This window comes from Penicillium citrinum, assembly GCF_028827155.1.
Source record: "Penicillium citrinum strain IBT 23319 chromosome Unknown utg000007l:1.0-2040159.0:1.0-2041076.0, whole genome shotgun sequence".
Taxonomy (NCBI): domain Eukaryota; kingdom Fungi; phylum Ascomycota; class Eurotiomycetes; order Eurotiales; family Aspergillaceae; genus Penicillium; species Penicillium citrinum.
This window is the reverse complement of record NW_026622692.1, coordinates 924905-939028: the sequence shown is the minus strand read 5'-3', so window position 1 is coordinate 939028 and position 14124 is coordinate 924905. Positions and strand designations below refer to the sequence as shown.

The 14124-nt window shown below is 48.2% G+C and overlaps 7 protein-coding genes across 7 annotated transcripts; 2 read left to right on the top strand and 5 right to left on the bottom strand.

The window, feature by feature from the left end:
• Positions 1-1665: 1665 nt before the first annotated feature.
• On the bottom strand, positions 1666-3943 carry N7469_008013 (RNA polymerase II mediator complex middle subunit MED1; the record flags this gene model as incomplete). Its single annotated transcript, XM_056646931.1, has 2 exons — positions 1666-2289; positions 2342-3943. The coding sequence occupies 2 exons, from the start codon at positions 3941-3943 to the stop codon at positions 1666-1668; spliced, it is 2226 nt and encodes a 741-aa protein (XP_056498482.1).
• A 423-nt stretch (positions 3944-4366) lies between these two features.
• N7469_008012 (uncharacterized protein) lies at positions 4367-5293 on the top strand (the record flags this gene model as incomplete). Its single annotated transcript, XM_056646930.1, has 5 exons — positions 4367-4462; positions 4520-4929; positions 4996-5075; positions 5127-5157; positions 5221-5293. 5 exons carry the CDS (start codon positions 4367-4369, stop codon positions 5291-5293), a joined length of 690 nt encoding a protein of 229 aa, XP_056498481.1.
• Positions 5294-5610: 317 nt separating this feature from the next.
• N7469_008011 (SOS response-associated peptidase) lies at positions 5611-6860 on the bottom strand (the record flags this gene model as incomplete). Its single annotated transcript, XM_056646929.1, has 3 exons — positions 5611-6237; positions 6317-6784; positions 6834-6860. 3 exons carry the CDS (start codon positions 6858-6860, stop codon positions 5611-5613), a joined length of 1122 nt encoding a protein of 373 aa, XP_056498480.1.
• Positions 6861-7159: 299 nt separating this feature from the next.
• On the top strand, positions 7160-8632 carry N7469_008010 (TPR domain protein; the record flags this gene model as incomplete). The annotated part of the gene is made up of 1 exon (XM_056646928.1): positions 7160-8632. One exon carries the CDS (start codon positions 7160-7162, stop codon positions 8630-8632), a length of 1473 nt encoding a protein of 490 aa, XP_056498479.1.
• A 516-nt stretch (positions 8633-9148) lies between these two features.
• Positions 9149-10579, bottom strand: cpcB (40S ribosomal protein RACK1; the record flags this gene model as incomplete). Its single annotated transcript, XM_056646927.1, has 4 exons — positions 9149-9574; positions 9853-10170; positions 10311-10437; positions 10500-10579. 4 exons carry the CDS (start codon positions 10577-10579, stop codon positions 9149-9151), a joined length of 951 nt encoding a protein of 316 aa, XP_056498478.1.
• Positions 10580-11065: 486 nt separating this feature from the next.
• N7469_008008 (succinate dehydrogenase assembly factor 2) lies at positions 11066-11999 on the bottom strand (the record flags this gene model as incomplete). Its single annotated transcript, XM_056646926.1, has 2 exons — positions 11066-11499; positions 11579-11999. The coding sequence occupies 2 exons, from the start codon at positions 11997-11999 to the stop codon at positions 11066-11068; spliced, it is 855 nt and encodes a 284-aa protein (XP_056498477.1).
• Positions 12000-12628: 629 nt separating this feature from the next.
• On the bottom strand, positions 12629-13501 carry N7469_008007 (p24 family protein; the record flags this gene model as incomplete). Its single annotated transcript, XM_056646925.1, has 3 exons — positions 12629-12948; positions 13037-13163; positions 13286-13501. 3 exons carry the CDS (start codon positions 13499-13501, stop codon positions 12629-12631), a joined length of 663 nt encoding a protein of 220 aa, XP_056498476.1.
• Positions 13502-14124: the final 623 nt, after the last annotated feature.

Below are 14124 nucleotides of genomic sequence, written 5' to 3'. Positions count from 1 at the left end.
AGTGGTCCCTCATGGAGTACTTTGGAACTCAGAAAATCTGGTTGATGACTCTTTTTGTCGGAGATCGACAAAGGCCCTGGCTTTCTTATCGGCCGTTTCTCATTGGTCTGACACATGCTGTTGACTACCAATTCTTGGCACTTTCATGTACATACATACTGTGTACATGCAGGCACTGTACAGTTACCAACGGGCACCATGTAAACCATATTGGTACATACTGTACTCCGTAAATATTCTACATACACCTACAGACTGCTTATCCTCATGGATCAACATTCACATACGCTCGCTATACACTTACGCTTCAAATATTCCATACACGAGGCATTTATCCCAAGCAATGTTCTAAATCCCTCACCGGAATGTGGACTCGTAAGGCAATGAGGAGGGCACTGCCAACTCCATATACCACTCGTTTCCCAGGCACTGATAACGATGTCATAGCGTCCCCATCCTCAGCCATGGCAAAAGCCTCATATGGTGGGGAGGCAAGACTCACGACTGGTCCTGATAAACCCTCGAGTGTACACTATGTGCAAACTAATTCTCTAGAGTGTAAGCAGTTGGTATTGCAGCTGACAAGTATTCTTAATTCCTGTGATCTTGGTGCTTGAGCCGAGTTCTGAGGTAAAATATTCCACCAAGCAGATTGGCCATTTTCTTTTGCTGCGCTTTTTTCGCCCGCTTCTGGCGCGTCATGGGTTATGATTCTTGGATGTTGTAGGTTTGTTGATTCGGGTACTTACGCTTTTTCTGCTGGTTTGGATGGGCGCCGATGCGCGTTCGACGTAAAGCTGCAGAATTAATGAAACACCCCGCACGGTTAGAGGGTAAAGTCGGATGTTGATCGACTAATCTATGTAATAATGATGATTCTGTATTGACACTAACGTTTCAAAGAGTCAAACCGTACGAAAAATGAACATTCCTCGTGTACTCTCTGTACTAGGTAGACATTTAGATCATGTGATGTCACCGAGCCCTGGGTATTGCCGAGTCTGATCCTAGCAGTAGATGTGCATTGCGGCTTCATGATAACCTAGTCAGTAAGATTTCTATTGCTTTACATAAAAGTACGGTGGAACTAGTAAAAGCATCAAGTTGGACTGGAGTGGATTCTACGGCTAAATTTCGACAATCCCTATTCCATCCATTCTGAATTCATATTTAAGATGACCATGTGCCAAAATACATGTCCATTCAGTATCGCTCTGCAAGGATTTGTTTCGATGCTTCATGGTGGCTGGTCATTTCAATTTGGTACCTGTCAATCACTTTGACAGTTCCTTGCCGCTGTGCTGCACTGCACATCCTGTCAATCGCTTATGCATGCTGTACGCTCAGCGATAGATCGACCTCCGATCTTATCAAGTCATGCATATATAAACTTCGATGCTGCACCTGTGCATTGACGGTGTACCATAATCCAACCTTGATAACGACTTGACAGCGAATGGCACCGCTGTCATATGGCATGCCAAGGGCTAGTGGTCGTACCTGCAGGTCTGAGAAAGCTCGCAGATTAGGACAGCTGTGCCGACTGTACGCAATGACAAACAGTAGGAGATAGTCAAAGACCATGAGGAATTGAGACGACCAGCCTCTAGAGCCGTGTATTGCCGGTAAGTCTCATCGGTTTCAGTCTCAGTCTCGGTCTCAGCCTCAGCCGCTGCCGGTCCGCTGCCGCTGCCAACGCAGGACCCACTCTACCAGAGTGCCAATATCCTGTGAGATCTCTATGACCCTCGCGATCTTCTTGTGAATATCTTGCAGCTCAGATCCCAGTTCATCTGCTCCATGCATCTCCGAATCACCACCGAATTCTTTTCCTTTGCTTCGCGCAAGCCCTGAGCTGTCTACCACGTTGATACGACCATTCAAACCAACCTCAAAGCATATTGATATTAATGGGTCATCATGCCCCGTTCGATGCATGGCCCGACTGCAATCAGTGATGAAAAGCATGACGGCCGGCGCTTGTCCAAGTTGCGTGCGTAGTGTGAGGTCTACCATGATTCCATCATTCGCAGGCTCGCCAGGCTGGTCGTTGGTTGTAGAATTGGTTTCTGGACCACCCAGGAGAAATTCAAGTCGATCTTGATTCGGATCATCGTTACTCAAGATGGTGATCCCATCGGTTTTAGAGAACAAGTCTGAAAGAGGATCCGAAGGTAATGAAGGATTCAACGATGCTTTTTTCGATGGCTTGACTTTCTTTTCTTGCGACTTGGGAGAGTTAAAAATCCTTCTTACTAGACTTGCAACAAGAGCGTATTGGCGAAGAACCTTTTTCAAAATTAGTATCTTTACATGCAATGCTAAAATTGAAAGGACTTACCGGTAAGATGTCGGCGAGCTGCCGAGGATGAGAGAAAGGCAGACTGGAAATTGTTCGACCCGTGACAGACTCGAATGCTTGGAAGGTGTATATATGATTTTTTGGACGGATGGTCCCCGTTGAATCGGGTGCTTGTATAGATGCAGTGTGCTTCCGCCGACCGAGTTGAGCTGCAGCGTCCGTTGTTTTCCCGGGGACCAATAACCCATCGTAGGTGACCATCTTAAAATCCTGCGGTAATTGCATGCCAAGATGTCGATGAATTTCAGAGGCAGCAAGGATAGGAACTTCAAGAGGCGGTTCTAATTTCGCGACAAATCGGCGATTTGGTGGTGAATGCTCTAACATGGTTGAATCAAGGGCCATCGGATCTGGATGGTCACCTTGGGGCAACCGCATTGTCTGCGGTGGCTCAAGCCAGTTGACAGATCCTGCTGACCCAGCTGAAGGTACTGGCTCACTGCTCTCCCCAGATGTAAAAATTTCGCTTCCGATCCAATCTTTTGAGATACGCAAGGACGGATATCCTTCTTCACATTCAATCATAATGGCCCATGTTTTCGATTGATCGTCCACCTCTGGGTCTGACTCTTGCGCTCCGTCAATGGCCATTGAGTCGGCAGATGTGTCAGGCTTTCTGGAGTCCAGAAGCTTTGCTTGTTCAATCCAATACTCTAGACCTAGTCCGACCCGTGCGCCTTTATGCATTGTCGGACGACCAATGACTCCAGCGCAAAGATGCTCATGCTCTCCACCGTATTGGCTATCTTTGCCTTCTTCCATCCAGATGCGCTTCAGATTCTCCTCAAGTGCCTCAAGTGCCTCGAAGCAGTTCACCTGCTGGCTAAGCTTGTCCAGCTTGGCGAGCCATTGCAAATTTCTGTAAAAAGGACCAAGGGATCTCCATTTCCCAGAATTAGCATCCTGTATAGATTGTATAAGATTGCGCTTCAAAACCAATGTAGCAGTTTCGCGCCGCTCCCCTCCCGTGTATCCCGGTGTTGCATATTGTAGATTGACGTCTTTGACAATGTCATGACCGGCGTGAAATTCGATCTCGAGATCAACGAAATTGCCCGCAATATTGATGTTGTCATCCTGCCAGAGACGCTCAAGACCTTCCAGTCTACTCAGTCGCTCGATTCCCTCCCGGGAGACACCTCTTCCCGCAACGCGCGCGCGAAGACTCTGAACAACTTCTTCAATGCGGTGTCTTTGTTCTTCGTCGCTGTCTCTCGGGAGCCCGAGCTTGAGACCTTGCATTCCCAGATTCTGAATGTCGTTCTCATTCATGCTGGTACCGACCAGTGTGTCATGCACAGCAGGAGAGGGGCTGATGCCCGCGTAACCGCCCAGTGCCAGCAGCGCTGAAGGAGAACTAAAATTGACCGGATCGTCCACACCACTTGTTGCCACGAGAGGGGTCGTATATTGATGTGACGAAGTGCTAGGTGGCTGATTCTGTCCCGAGCCTGAAGCTGTCGGGGTTCTCATTGAGGGCGATTTATGAGCGATTGAGCGGGAGAGAGGCGCAGAGGATGGGCGTGGGGACGAGGTGAGATGGGTGGGGGTTGTACCCGGTTTAGCTGACGGAGTCGCCATGGTGCAAGTAGCGGATTCCAATTGTATGAATGCGATATCATTCACTAGGGCTTAGTATAGGAGCTGGTTGGCTAGATAATGCGGTCGAGTTGTAATGAGCAAGCAAGTGAATGGATTGAACAGCCAAGATCACTCGTGACAAACGTAGAAATAGGCCAAAGCTGAGACCTAATGGGAGTGGTTTACCAAATTGAAGGCCAATCCACTCTGCGCACAAAGCAAGACGCTCAACCACTGCAGCTTTGAAGTCAACAGCTCCAATGTTGAATTGGCGATTGGCGCTTTCCCGCAGCGCGGCATAACAAAACGTTCTCCTCACCGCCCGGGGAGATGACCGCATCCTTTGAAGCAAGAAACCACAAGGACAACAGCTCTGTTCTTTCAATTACAAAATTTCCAGGTTGAACCCTGACGTGTTTGAAAATGCTCGTGACAAGAGCATTTGGCCGCAAGGCCCTCAATATGCCCAGATGGACTCGTGTTCGCCAAGTTTCTACTTTGGAGGGCAACCCATATATAGTATGCGATTATGACTATTTTCTATGACGCTTGCGACTCTAATACATGTTGCTTTAGTATGTATTCCCCAGTGAAGGGCCGACATCATCGCACATTCTTTCACTCCTGCCGTCCAAACCAGTCAATCCAAATCTTGCCATCGGAGTTACTACAAAGCTGCCACCAACAACAGACTCATTAACGGAGAACCCCAAATTTCTCGATATCCTCCAAGACGTCTTCGCCAAATATGCCCATAAGGATCCAGACGCACAATCTCAGGCGCAAGTTATGGTATCCACCTCAGGTGCCAATCTGATGTCTGGGGGCGTGCTACTTACTGGCAACCGGGGCAAGCGTCGGCGCAAGGAAATGGGCGACTCCAGTGGTGGAGCGAGTGGTCAAGGAGGGGCAGGCTCTGCTGGTAGAGGTGGCTGGATTCATATTTCGGACACCAGACGGCCTCCGGAGTATGGACGAATTGCTTGGTATGTTTTATCTCATAGCGAAAATATTTGTCCTATGGCCGGACGCTTGTAGCTGATATCATCTAGGCCTGAAGATATGTTCGGCAGCCTTGAGGTAGACGGAGCAGGCCAATTCGTGGATGGAAATGGAAATTACCAACCGAGTGGTATGTCTTTATAAGAAGACATGATTTTTTACACTACTGACATCTTACCAGGCACATATCGAATCGTGACCAGAGACGGAATGTAAGAAATATATACTTCGTTATAACATCAGCATTATCACCTTTTGCTAACTTGAAGCTATAGTCTGGGTATCAGTCCATTTCTCAAGGAGAAGCTTGTACAGAGGCTGCGAGAACTCGAGATGGAAAAGCAATGAACCTTGGAACAGGTTTCGACAATAGCCCGGTGATCGTCTCCAAAATCGCTCGAGTTGTACGACAAACTTCAAATATGCCACCATTTCATCTCTAGCAGGTCCGCATAGTGTATTACTACCTCTTTCATATACAAATATTACTACTATCAGTAGTGAGCGCGTTCTGATTCGACAATGAAAGATGAATACTTCTACTGAGCTTCAGTTTCGACTAATTTTGTACAAATACTTCAATACCTTTGCCTTTACTTTCTATACATTCTCATATCCAAGAAGTGTCACATTTCTGTATTATTTCAAGGCTGTCATGCCTATTACTACTTAAAAAATTTTGTAATTCTTTGTGATCCATCAGTCGGTTTTGTCGTAGCAGACTTTTTCGTAGGAGTATTATGGGTAGCACTCCGCGTCCTCATCTTCGCCTTTGGTGGTGTAGGCGGAATCGTGCTCTGGTCCATCTTCTGTTTCTTATTGTGTTCATCAGTGCTTGGAGAATGATGCTCCCTCTTAATCCCCTTTTCTATATTTGTCTGATCATCGTGATCTTCAGATTTTGTGACAGACTCCTTCCTTGAGGATACATTGGATATATCTTTAGGCTTCTCTTTTTTCTGGGCGTTGGAAAAGAAGTTTGCAATATTACTCTTGTTGTCTTTGCTGTTGACGGGGACAATGAAGTCAGGAGAGTTGTTCCCAACCTTTCCAACCTCTTTAGAGACGGGATAGCATTCTAGCTCGCCTTCGTAAGGCTTGAGCATCGCCTGCAATTCTTTGGACCATGTATTTCGCTTAGGATCAAGCCAGACACCCATGGCTTCCGAGCCAGGCTCTAGGATAACAGGCATGCGCTCATGCAAGAAGGAAAGATATGAGTTTGACGAAGTTGTGATGATAGTATAAGTGTAGAGCTTATCCTCAGAGCCTAGTCGAGATACATTTGTTAGCTATAAGACTCCAAGATGAAATACATATATACTTTGCCTACCCTCGTATTGCACACAATCCCATAGACCTGCAAAGCACATTAAGTCTCCATCTTTTCGTTTGACAAAATGAGGAATCTTTTCTTTCCCCATCTGGGCCCTTCTTGAGCCACTCATAGAAGCCCTGACAAAGCACAATACATCTCTTCTTTCGTTTCATGGCCGTCCACATACCCCGGTCTTCGACAAGTGAATCGTCACGACAATTGATCGTGCGCATCATAGAGCCATAGTCTGGTGCTCGCTTCGTCCAGAAAGGGATGAGGCCCCATTTCATACTTTGGATTTTATACTTGATGTGCTCTTCCTTTGGTGTGTCATGCTCGTCTTGCTGGCTTTCATCGGGTACCTCGTGGCGACCATGGCCCCTGTCAGGGATCTCTGCTCGATAGACAGCACCAAAATTACCGGGGGCGAAATTGAATGTCTCCCGAATATCTTCGTCTTCTGGTGCATCGTCAACCTGCATACCCCTGTCTTCTAACTGCTGTCGCATGTACGCCAAGCGCTGGAAGAGTTATGAGTGGAAGTTCCACGCAGTACTGAGGAGAACATACCACACCCAAAGCATAGCGTCCACACATCTGGAGCTAATATAACTGAGCAGGTGAGATATCTGGTTGGCTTATGTCCCCAATGCAAGAGGAAAGGCTTAGTCGCAGAGTAGAAGTAGAGATGGGCGACGTCATACCCAGTCAACGGCAAAGAGAAGCTTGGGCCAGGAGAAAATCAACTTGCCGCCGCATCTCCGCCTTGTCAACTCTCAACTCTCAACTCTCAACTCTCAACTCTCAACTCTCAACTTCAAGACACCTGAATCCCCAGAGGCAGTTCAAAAGCGGCGAAACAACCAAGAATCATAATCACATTCGCAAACACGCCAATGTTCCGTGCAGCGTCGCGGCGCATCAGCGCCAGCATCCCCCAACTCCTCCAACCCCAGCGTCAGACGACCGCTCGATCAATATGCAATAACACAACACGGCCTTCACCACAAGCGAAGATACACAATTCGAATATAACTCCGAGCGCACGCGTGTACGGCCAGCGGTACTCCTCGTACAGTCACCGTCTCCGTATGGGCTACCGCGAAGCATCCAAAGACATCTTCCGCAAGAACCCGATCGTCCTACCACTTGCTATTCTTTCGGCGGTTGGTGGAATCATCTTCTTTGTTTGGACCTCATATGTTGAAGTCACCAAAAATATCCCACAATACACCAAGTTTCCTCCGAAGGTGGCGGATGCCTTGCGCCAAGCAATTTACTACACAGATATCGACTTGAACGCACCCAAGGCATTGAATGCGTATAAAAATGCGTTGTCTCTAGCCATTGAAGAGGGAATGCATCCTTTTTCGGACGAAGTGTTGGGTCTCAAGATACAGGTTGCGGCGATGCTCGAAAAAGCGGGACTAGTGAAACAGGCTACGGAGGTGTTGGAGCGAACGAAGAACGAGGCATTGACCTGGGTGGAGGAAGGTCAGCGAATGGAGTCATCTACTGTTACCAAGGCCTCATTGACAGAGGCGCAGCTTTCTTCAGATGCCAATGTAGCAGCCGACAACGTGCAGATCAACAAACAAGCACTTGAAGACGCGGAAAAAGAATTGAAAGCGATGCAAGAATTTGAGGCTCGCCAACGGGAGCGTGCTTTGAAGAAAGTCATCGGCATTAATATGAAGTTGGCCGAGCTATACGCTAGCGATTACATGCAAGACGATAAGAAGGCTGAAGCGGCACAGGTTGCTGCCGTGGAGTTGTGCCTCAAGGAGATGCACCGACGTCAAAAGCTGGGGTTGCCTGTAGGAGCAAGCTCGAGCGAGGGGGCGGACTCTTCATGGATGAACCTGACTGAGATCGCCACTGCACTGACGGATCTTGCTACGGTTTATACCGAAAGGGAGCGACACGAGCTCGCCATGCCCTTATACCTTCGCGCTTTAGATATTATTCGAGCCGAGGAAGGAAACTCGGTATCATGCAAACAGGTTGTGTTGCTAAATAGTGTTTCCAGTGCTATGGCTGGTCAAGCACAGCCAACATCTCCTCGTGTACAGCAGATGAAGCAACAAGGTATTTCCCAGGATCCTACAGTCGAGGCGGCTCGGCAATGGGCGCAAAAAGCCATCGATGTTGCGGCGCACATCAAACCTCCGATTCGCGACGAGGAATGTGATCTTACCTGCGTCGCGGCCAGCTACAATCTTGGCGAATTGGCTGAGCTACAGCAGAAGCCTGATACAGCGATTGCACACTATACCGAGGCGAAGAACCTTGCGAAGAAGCTTGGCTATCAGGAGGGAGTCTCAGTGGCGGATGATGCCCTGAAAAGACTTAAAAAGAGAATCTTGTGAAGTAGCTGGATAGCACTTTTTGTACATTAGTTTATGCAGTACCCAATAGACTCCAACTCCAATTCCAGTCAATACAACATAAATGATAAGCATAAAAATCTTTCCAGGGCCCATCTGGCATGTATAAGACACAGGAATAGTAGCTTGAGAAAACGAAAGGTAGGCATATTAGATGGTTACAATCTACAGGTAAATTAATTAATTCGCACTACGACTACGCAGTCTGGGACGAATGAAGAAAAAATAGGAAACATTTTGATGCCTTAAGTGGTATTAGAACATCACATGCCGTCACAAGATTCTAAACATTCGATTTAATGGCGAATCGAGTAAGCTAGGCATGTTAGAAAACCTCCAAGGCCGGGGCGGCCCCGGCCCAAGAGTGCTTCATTGCTCGTGGCTCATACATTCCAAACCAATGCCCTTCTTGTTCTCGATTTTGAACTTTTTTTTGATTCCCTTGACGATAGATCAAAAAGAGGCCTCCATTCCCTTCACCGCAAACTCATCAGACATCTAAGCCCGCGACATAACACCCCAGGCACGGATCTTGTTGTCGGTGTAACCGGCGAACAGAGTCTGGCCGTCGGCGGACCAGGCAAGGGAGATACACTCGGGGTCACGGCTCTTCTTGCCCTTCTCAACGTACTCGGGCTTGAGCTCATCAACCTTGCTCTTCTTCTCGAGGTCGAAGATGGTGATGGAGCTGCTGGTGGCGGCGCACAGCCAGTAGCGGTTGGGGGAGAAGACCAGGGCGTGGATCTCATCACCGGCGTGGAGGGAGTAGAGGTGCTTGGACTCGTTCAGATCCCACAGCATGGTGGTACCGTCCTTGCCACCGGAGGCGCAAAGGGAACCATCGGGGGAGATGGTGACGGTGTTGATGTAGCCGGTGTGACCGATGTGGTCGGTCTGCAGACGGCAGGAGGCGAGCTCCCAGACCTATTGATGGACAAATTGTCAGCGATTCTGATTTCATTGAGTCTTCACAATTGAAAGCCAGCAAAAAGCAGAATATTTTTTCCTCTTCCTCCTCATTCAAAACAAACAAGCTTTGAATAGATTCTATCAGGCATTGGGTGAAAATTGTCTCATGGCCCCTGAGGGCTCTGAAGTAGCAAATACGTTTTATGCAAACATCATGTAGGGAAAGGAGTATAAAACAACGGCATTTGAAAAAGAGCGTGCTTGGCTTCGAAAAACGGAATTTTGTAGCGTACCTTGACGAGCTTGTCCCAGCCAGCGGAGACAATGACGGGGTTCTGGGGGTTGGGGCTGAAGCGAACGCAGGAAACCCACTCGGTGTGGCCCTTGTCGGTGATGGTGAACTTGCAGTCACCAAGGGTGTTCCACAGCTTGATGGAGCGGTCACGGGAACCGGAAACGATCTGACGGTTGTCGGCGGAGAAGGAGACGGAGAGAACGTCGTTGGTGTGGCCGACAAAGGTACGGGTGGTGTTACCGGTGGACAGCTCCCAGAGACGGAGAGACTTGTCCCAGGAGGAAGACAGAGCGTAGGCACCGTCGGAGGAGATCACCTATAGACAAGACCAGCGGTCAGCCAAACAGTTCCAATTTGTTGTTCCCGGTCCTGTAGTCCGATGCCAATTCTTTCTTGATTTTCCAATAGATCCTTGCTTTCGGTGCGGATGCGGGTGCGGGAGGGGCAATTGCATACACAGTCAGAGACGATGTGGGAGTGGCCCTCCAGGCTGCGCTTGGGGTAGCCGTAAGCCTGCTCATCGCGGGTCAGGTTCCAGATGATCAGGGTCTTGTCGCGAGAACCGGACAGCAGCATGTTGGGGCTATAACCGGAATAGTTAGAACGATGTATTCGATTGCGAAAAACTCGGGCCATATCTCTTACTTCTCCAGAGAAGTCGCCAGGGAAGTAACCCAGCCATTGTGGCCCTCGAGGGTGCCGCGAAGAACCAGCTGCTCAGCCATGATGGGAGTAGACGGATGAAGGTGAGAGAATGGGGAGGTCGTTGACGCTGGGGAGATAAAATCGCAGAGGGAAGGAGACTGCTGCGTGCCCGCTCAAGCCCTAACCCGGTTGGCTGGCTCCTTGTGTGGTTCCGCTGTGCCCTAACTATAAGCGAAGATCACATGATACCGGTCCCGTGCTTAGTAATAATCCAACTATTGGAACGACAATAGGTCCACCTGGTTCATATTATTAGATCAGTATGTATATCCAAGTCTACTACCCAACTATGCATACATGGTTTCGACTACTCGGATTTCATGGTTGAATGCAATTGATAATACACAATTATTATGTTCTAGCCATTGTCCCCTCCGTATCAACAGCATTACTAAACAAAAATCGAAACATCTTGAATCACAATATAACATGGCATAGTCATGTTCAAAAAGGCAACTATGGTAATATAATGTACAAAATGGCTACAAACCCAACCAATATCTCCGCTAGTTAAACACTTGTACATTCGGCATGCGGCCCAATCCACCACCAGTCTTTTTACTCTTCGCCGACTCAAAGCCAGTCGCACTCTTATCCCGAACATGTTCCCGCAATAACTTCAGCACATCTGAATCCTTCCACCGCGAAGGAACAGGACGATACGCCGCCTTGAAAGCTCCAACGGTTTGCGCCCACTCACCGCTCTTGGCACCTGTTTCTTTCCAAGTCTCGGTGAGCGTGTCCTCAGGTGGTGGAGTAGCGGCTCCGGGTTCATCTGAGGGCGGGTCTTGCGTTGCCCAGTAGTAGATATCCCAGTCGTTCTCGTCCAGGAAGCTGTCATACTCCTGTAACTGCTCTGCAGTCATGGTGCGCAAGTAAACGTCGGCAAAAGTAGACAGAAGCAGGTCGGACTCAAGAATGCCACGCTTGCGACTCTGGTCTGAATTAAGAACAATGTTAATTAAACCTTTTGACTTGGAGTCATTGACGCTTTAAATAAAAGATCTAAGGCAACTTACAAAGCAGACGAGCTCTTTTGGTGGTAACATCCTCTCCAACTCTTTTCAGCGGTTCAACCTTGAAGGTAATACCTTCCATCTCTCCAACGCCCAGCTCAGGCTTCTGCGGCCCTTGGTCTTGACGACCACCAGTGTAATGCTCGATCTTGCCAGGGTATGGATCAGCTGGGCGGTAGTTCGGATCGACTGAGTTGAGCATCTCGGGGGGCGCGGGCCGAGCTCCAACGTTAGGAAAGTCCTTGGTCATGGTAGAAGTCGTGTTAGGTACGACCGGATTAATCCCTTTCTTACTTTGAGCATCACGGTGGCCCTGTGCAGTCGAGGGAGCTCGATCATTCACGTCGGGATCCTTGAAGAGTCGAGCCGACGTGCCGAATGAACGGTTGATGGCCGTCGAGGTGTACGACGGCAGAGGGCGCATTACGCGCTGGATAAATCGGGGGGGCAGACATTGTGATTGTCTTCTTTCCACTCCAATAGTTGTCAGAGACTTATTCGAGGGGATTGCAAGTTGAGGAGCTGTAATGCTAACTTGACATCATCCGAAGTAATGCCCCGAAAATGTACCTGCAACACCCGGATGTTTGCGCGGTTTGCACCGGAACTCTCCACTGAGCCGCGGCGCATTACTTAGCCGGGCATTGTTGATTATCAAGCCAATCTATTAACTACAGGCAGCGTTTTGTACAGCAGTCTTGTTATGTATATCTCGACTTGAATGATGCAAAGGCCTCGATACTCATTCTCTTGACAATATTGATGCCAACATTTTTCAACGCAATCCAGTTTTCAGCGACACACTATCAGTCGACTAGCTACTACTGTAAACATGAGATGAAGAATTAATACCCGCAGAAGCAGGACGTGTATTTTATATCATTGAGATCATGACTGTTGCAACAGAATGCCATACAACATGAGAGAGTACACAGGAATATGATGCAGCATGACTCCCCTAGGATTGCGCTGGAGCGCAAATCCCAAACAGTAAAACAAAAAGGACATAACACTCCAATATGCAATCCATCCACCCCAACTTCATCAGCTGACTTAAATAAGATGCTTAGAGCGGAAGTAGGCACGCAGGTAAACAACCTGCCACGCGCCCAGACCAACAAGCATACCCATAGTGCCGAACGCGAACCACTTCACACGCTCATTGGTGCTCTCGTTGGTATCACGTAGACGCTGCTCACGGCTGCGAAGATATTCCATCTCATTCACGATATCAGTGACCATTTCCTCGATACGACGGAGGTCAGTCTCGATGGGCTTGAGCTTCTCTTGAGCCTGAATGCTGGACCAGTCGCGGGCATCGGCACCGATTTCAACATCGAGTTCAATTTCACGGGAAGGGTTGGAAACGGCGTCTATAAGATTCGAGATTAGGTTCCTTCGTTTATGTACGGAGCTTATAATTGCCCCGCGAACTGGGTTTCATGTCGTGGTAGGACTTACTGCGGCCGAAAAGTTGGTTCTCGAGACACACATCAAAGGCAGTATCCGCGGTCGAAGTAAAAGCCTGACGCACTTCACCGACAATATCCTTAGGTCGGCCGTGGTCATTGCCCATGGAATCCTTGATCTGTAGGTTGAGAATGATGTCGTTAGCAATCCATCTTGTTTCTCAAACCTGTGCTAAGCACCATCAAGCGTGACGAATGTGGAATTGAAACTTCTCAGTCCCTGGGATAGTATTGCACGTACATGCATGTTCACGACTTGACCGTCACCCTTGTTGCCGCTCACGATAGCAGTGACAACGACCAACTGGTCCTTAGACACGAAGTTGCGGATGCATCTCTCGTTCTTGCCGCCGTGGCCGGATTGAGCGGGCAGATCGAATTTTAAGGCGGAGGCAATCTGAACCACAAGTAGGAAAAATGCGAGGATAGACCTCATGTTGAATGGAGAGGAGCCCATGGTTTGGGGAATTAGTCGTGTCAGTAAACAGGAGAGCTGTTGATGCCACCTTGTAAGGGGCGGGTAGACTGCCTAAGGCATGAGTTTCTGCCTGAATGATGAGTCATCAATCTGCATACTCCTACACCTCAAGCCCTTGACTTGATTAAGATGATTGCTTCAGAAGAAGCTTCTAATTTATGATTGCGTATGATATTTGAAATTTGATATATAGGGAGTAGATTTTTGAGGTGAAGAAGAAAGGAAATAGTTTGGTTTGGAGCATCGAGGCTTAGATACTGGCACAAGTAAATCAAACATGGTATATCGCGAAGTTCACAAAAAGACTGGTCAGGACTCAGTCAAACGAAGAATTGAAAAAAAAGGAAATATAGTGAAAGAACAATGGAAGAGATATCCGTATTAGTCGTTCAGTGGTACATTCCAAGGAAGGAATGTTGAAAAGAAAGTGTGTTCTCGTAAAGAAACGAAAGAAAAGCCATCGGCTCATAGCTGCAACATAGACAAGAATGATGGAACCGCAAGGCATATAGGAAAACGCTCTATCCAGAAATGTAGAGTCTGAAGTAAAGATAGATGTGAAGAAAGGACATAATCGAAACGACGGATGAGATGTGGATCGT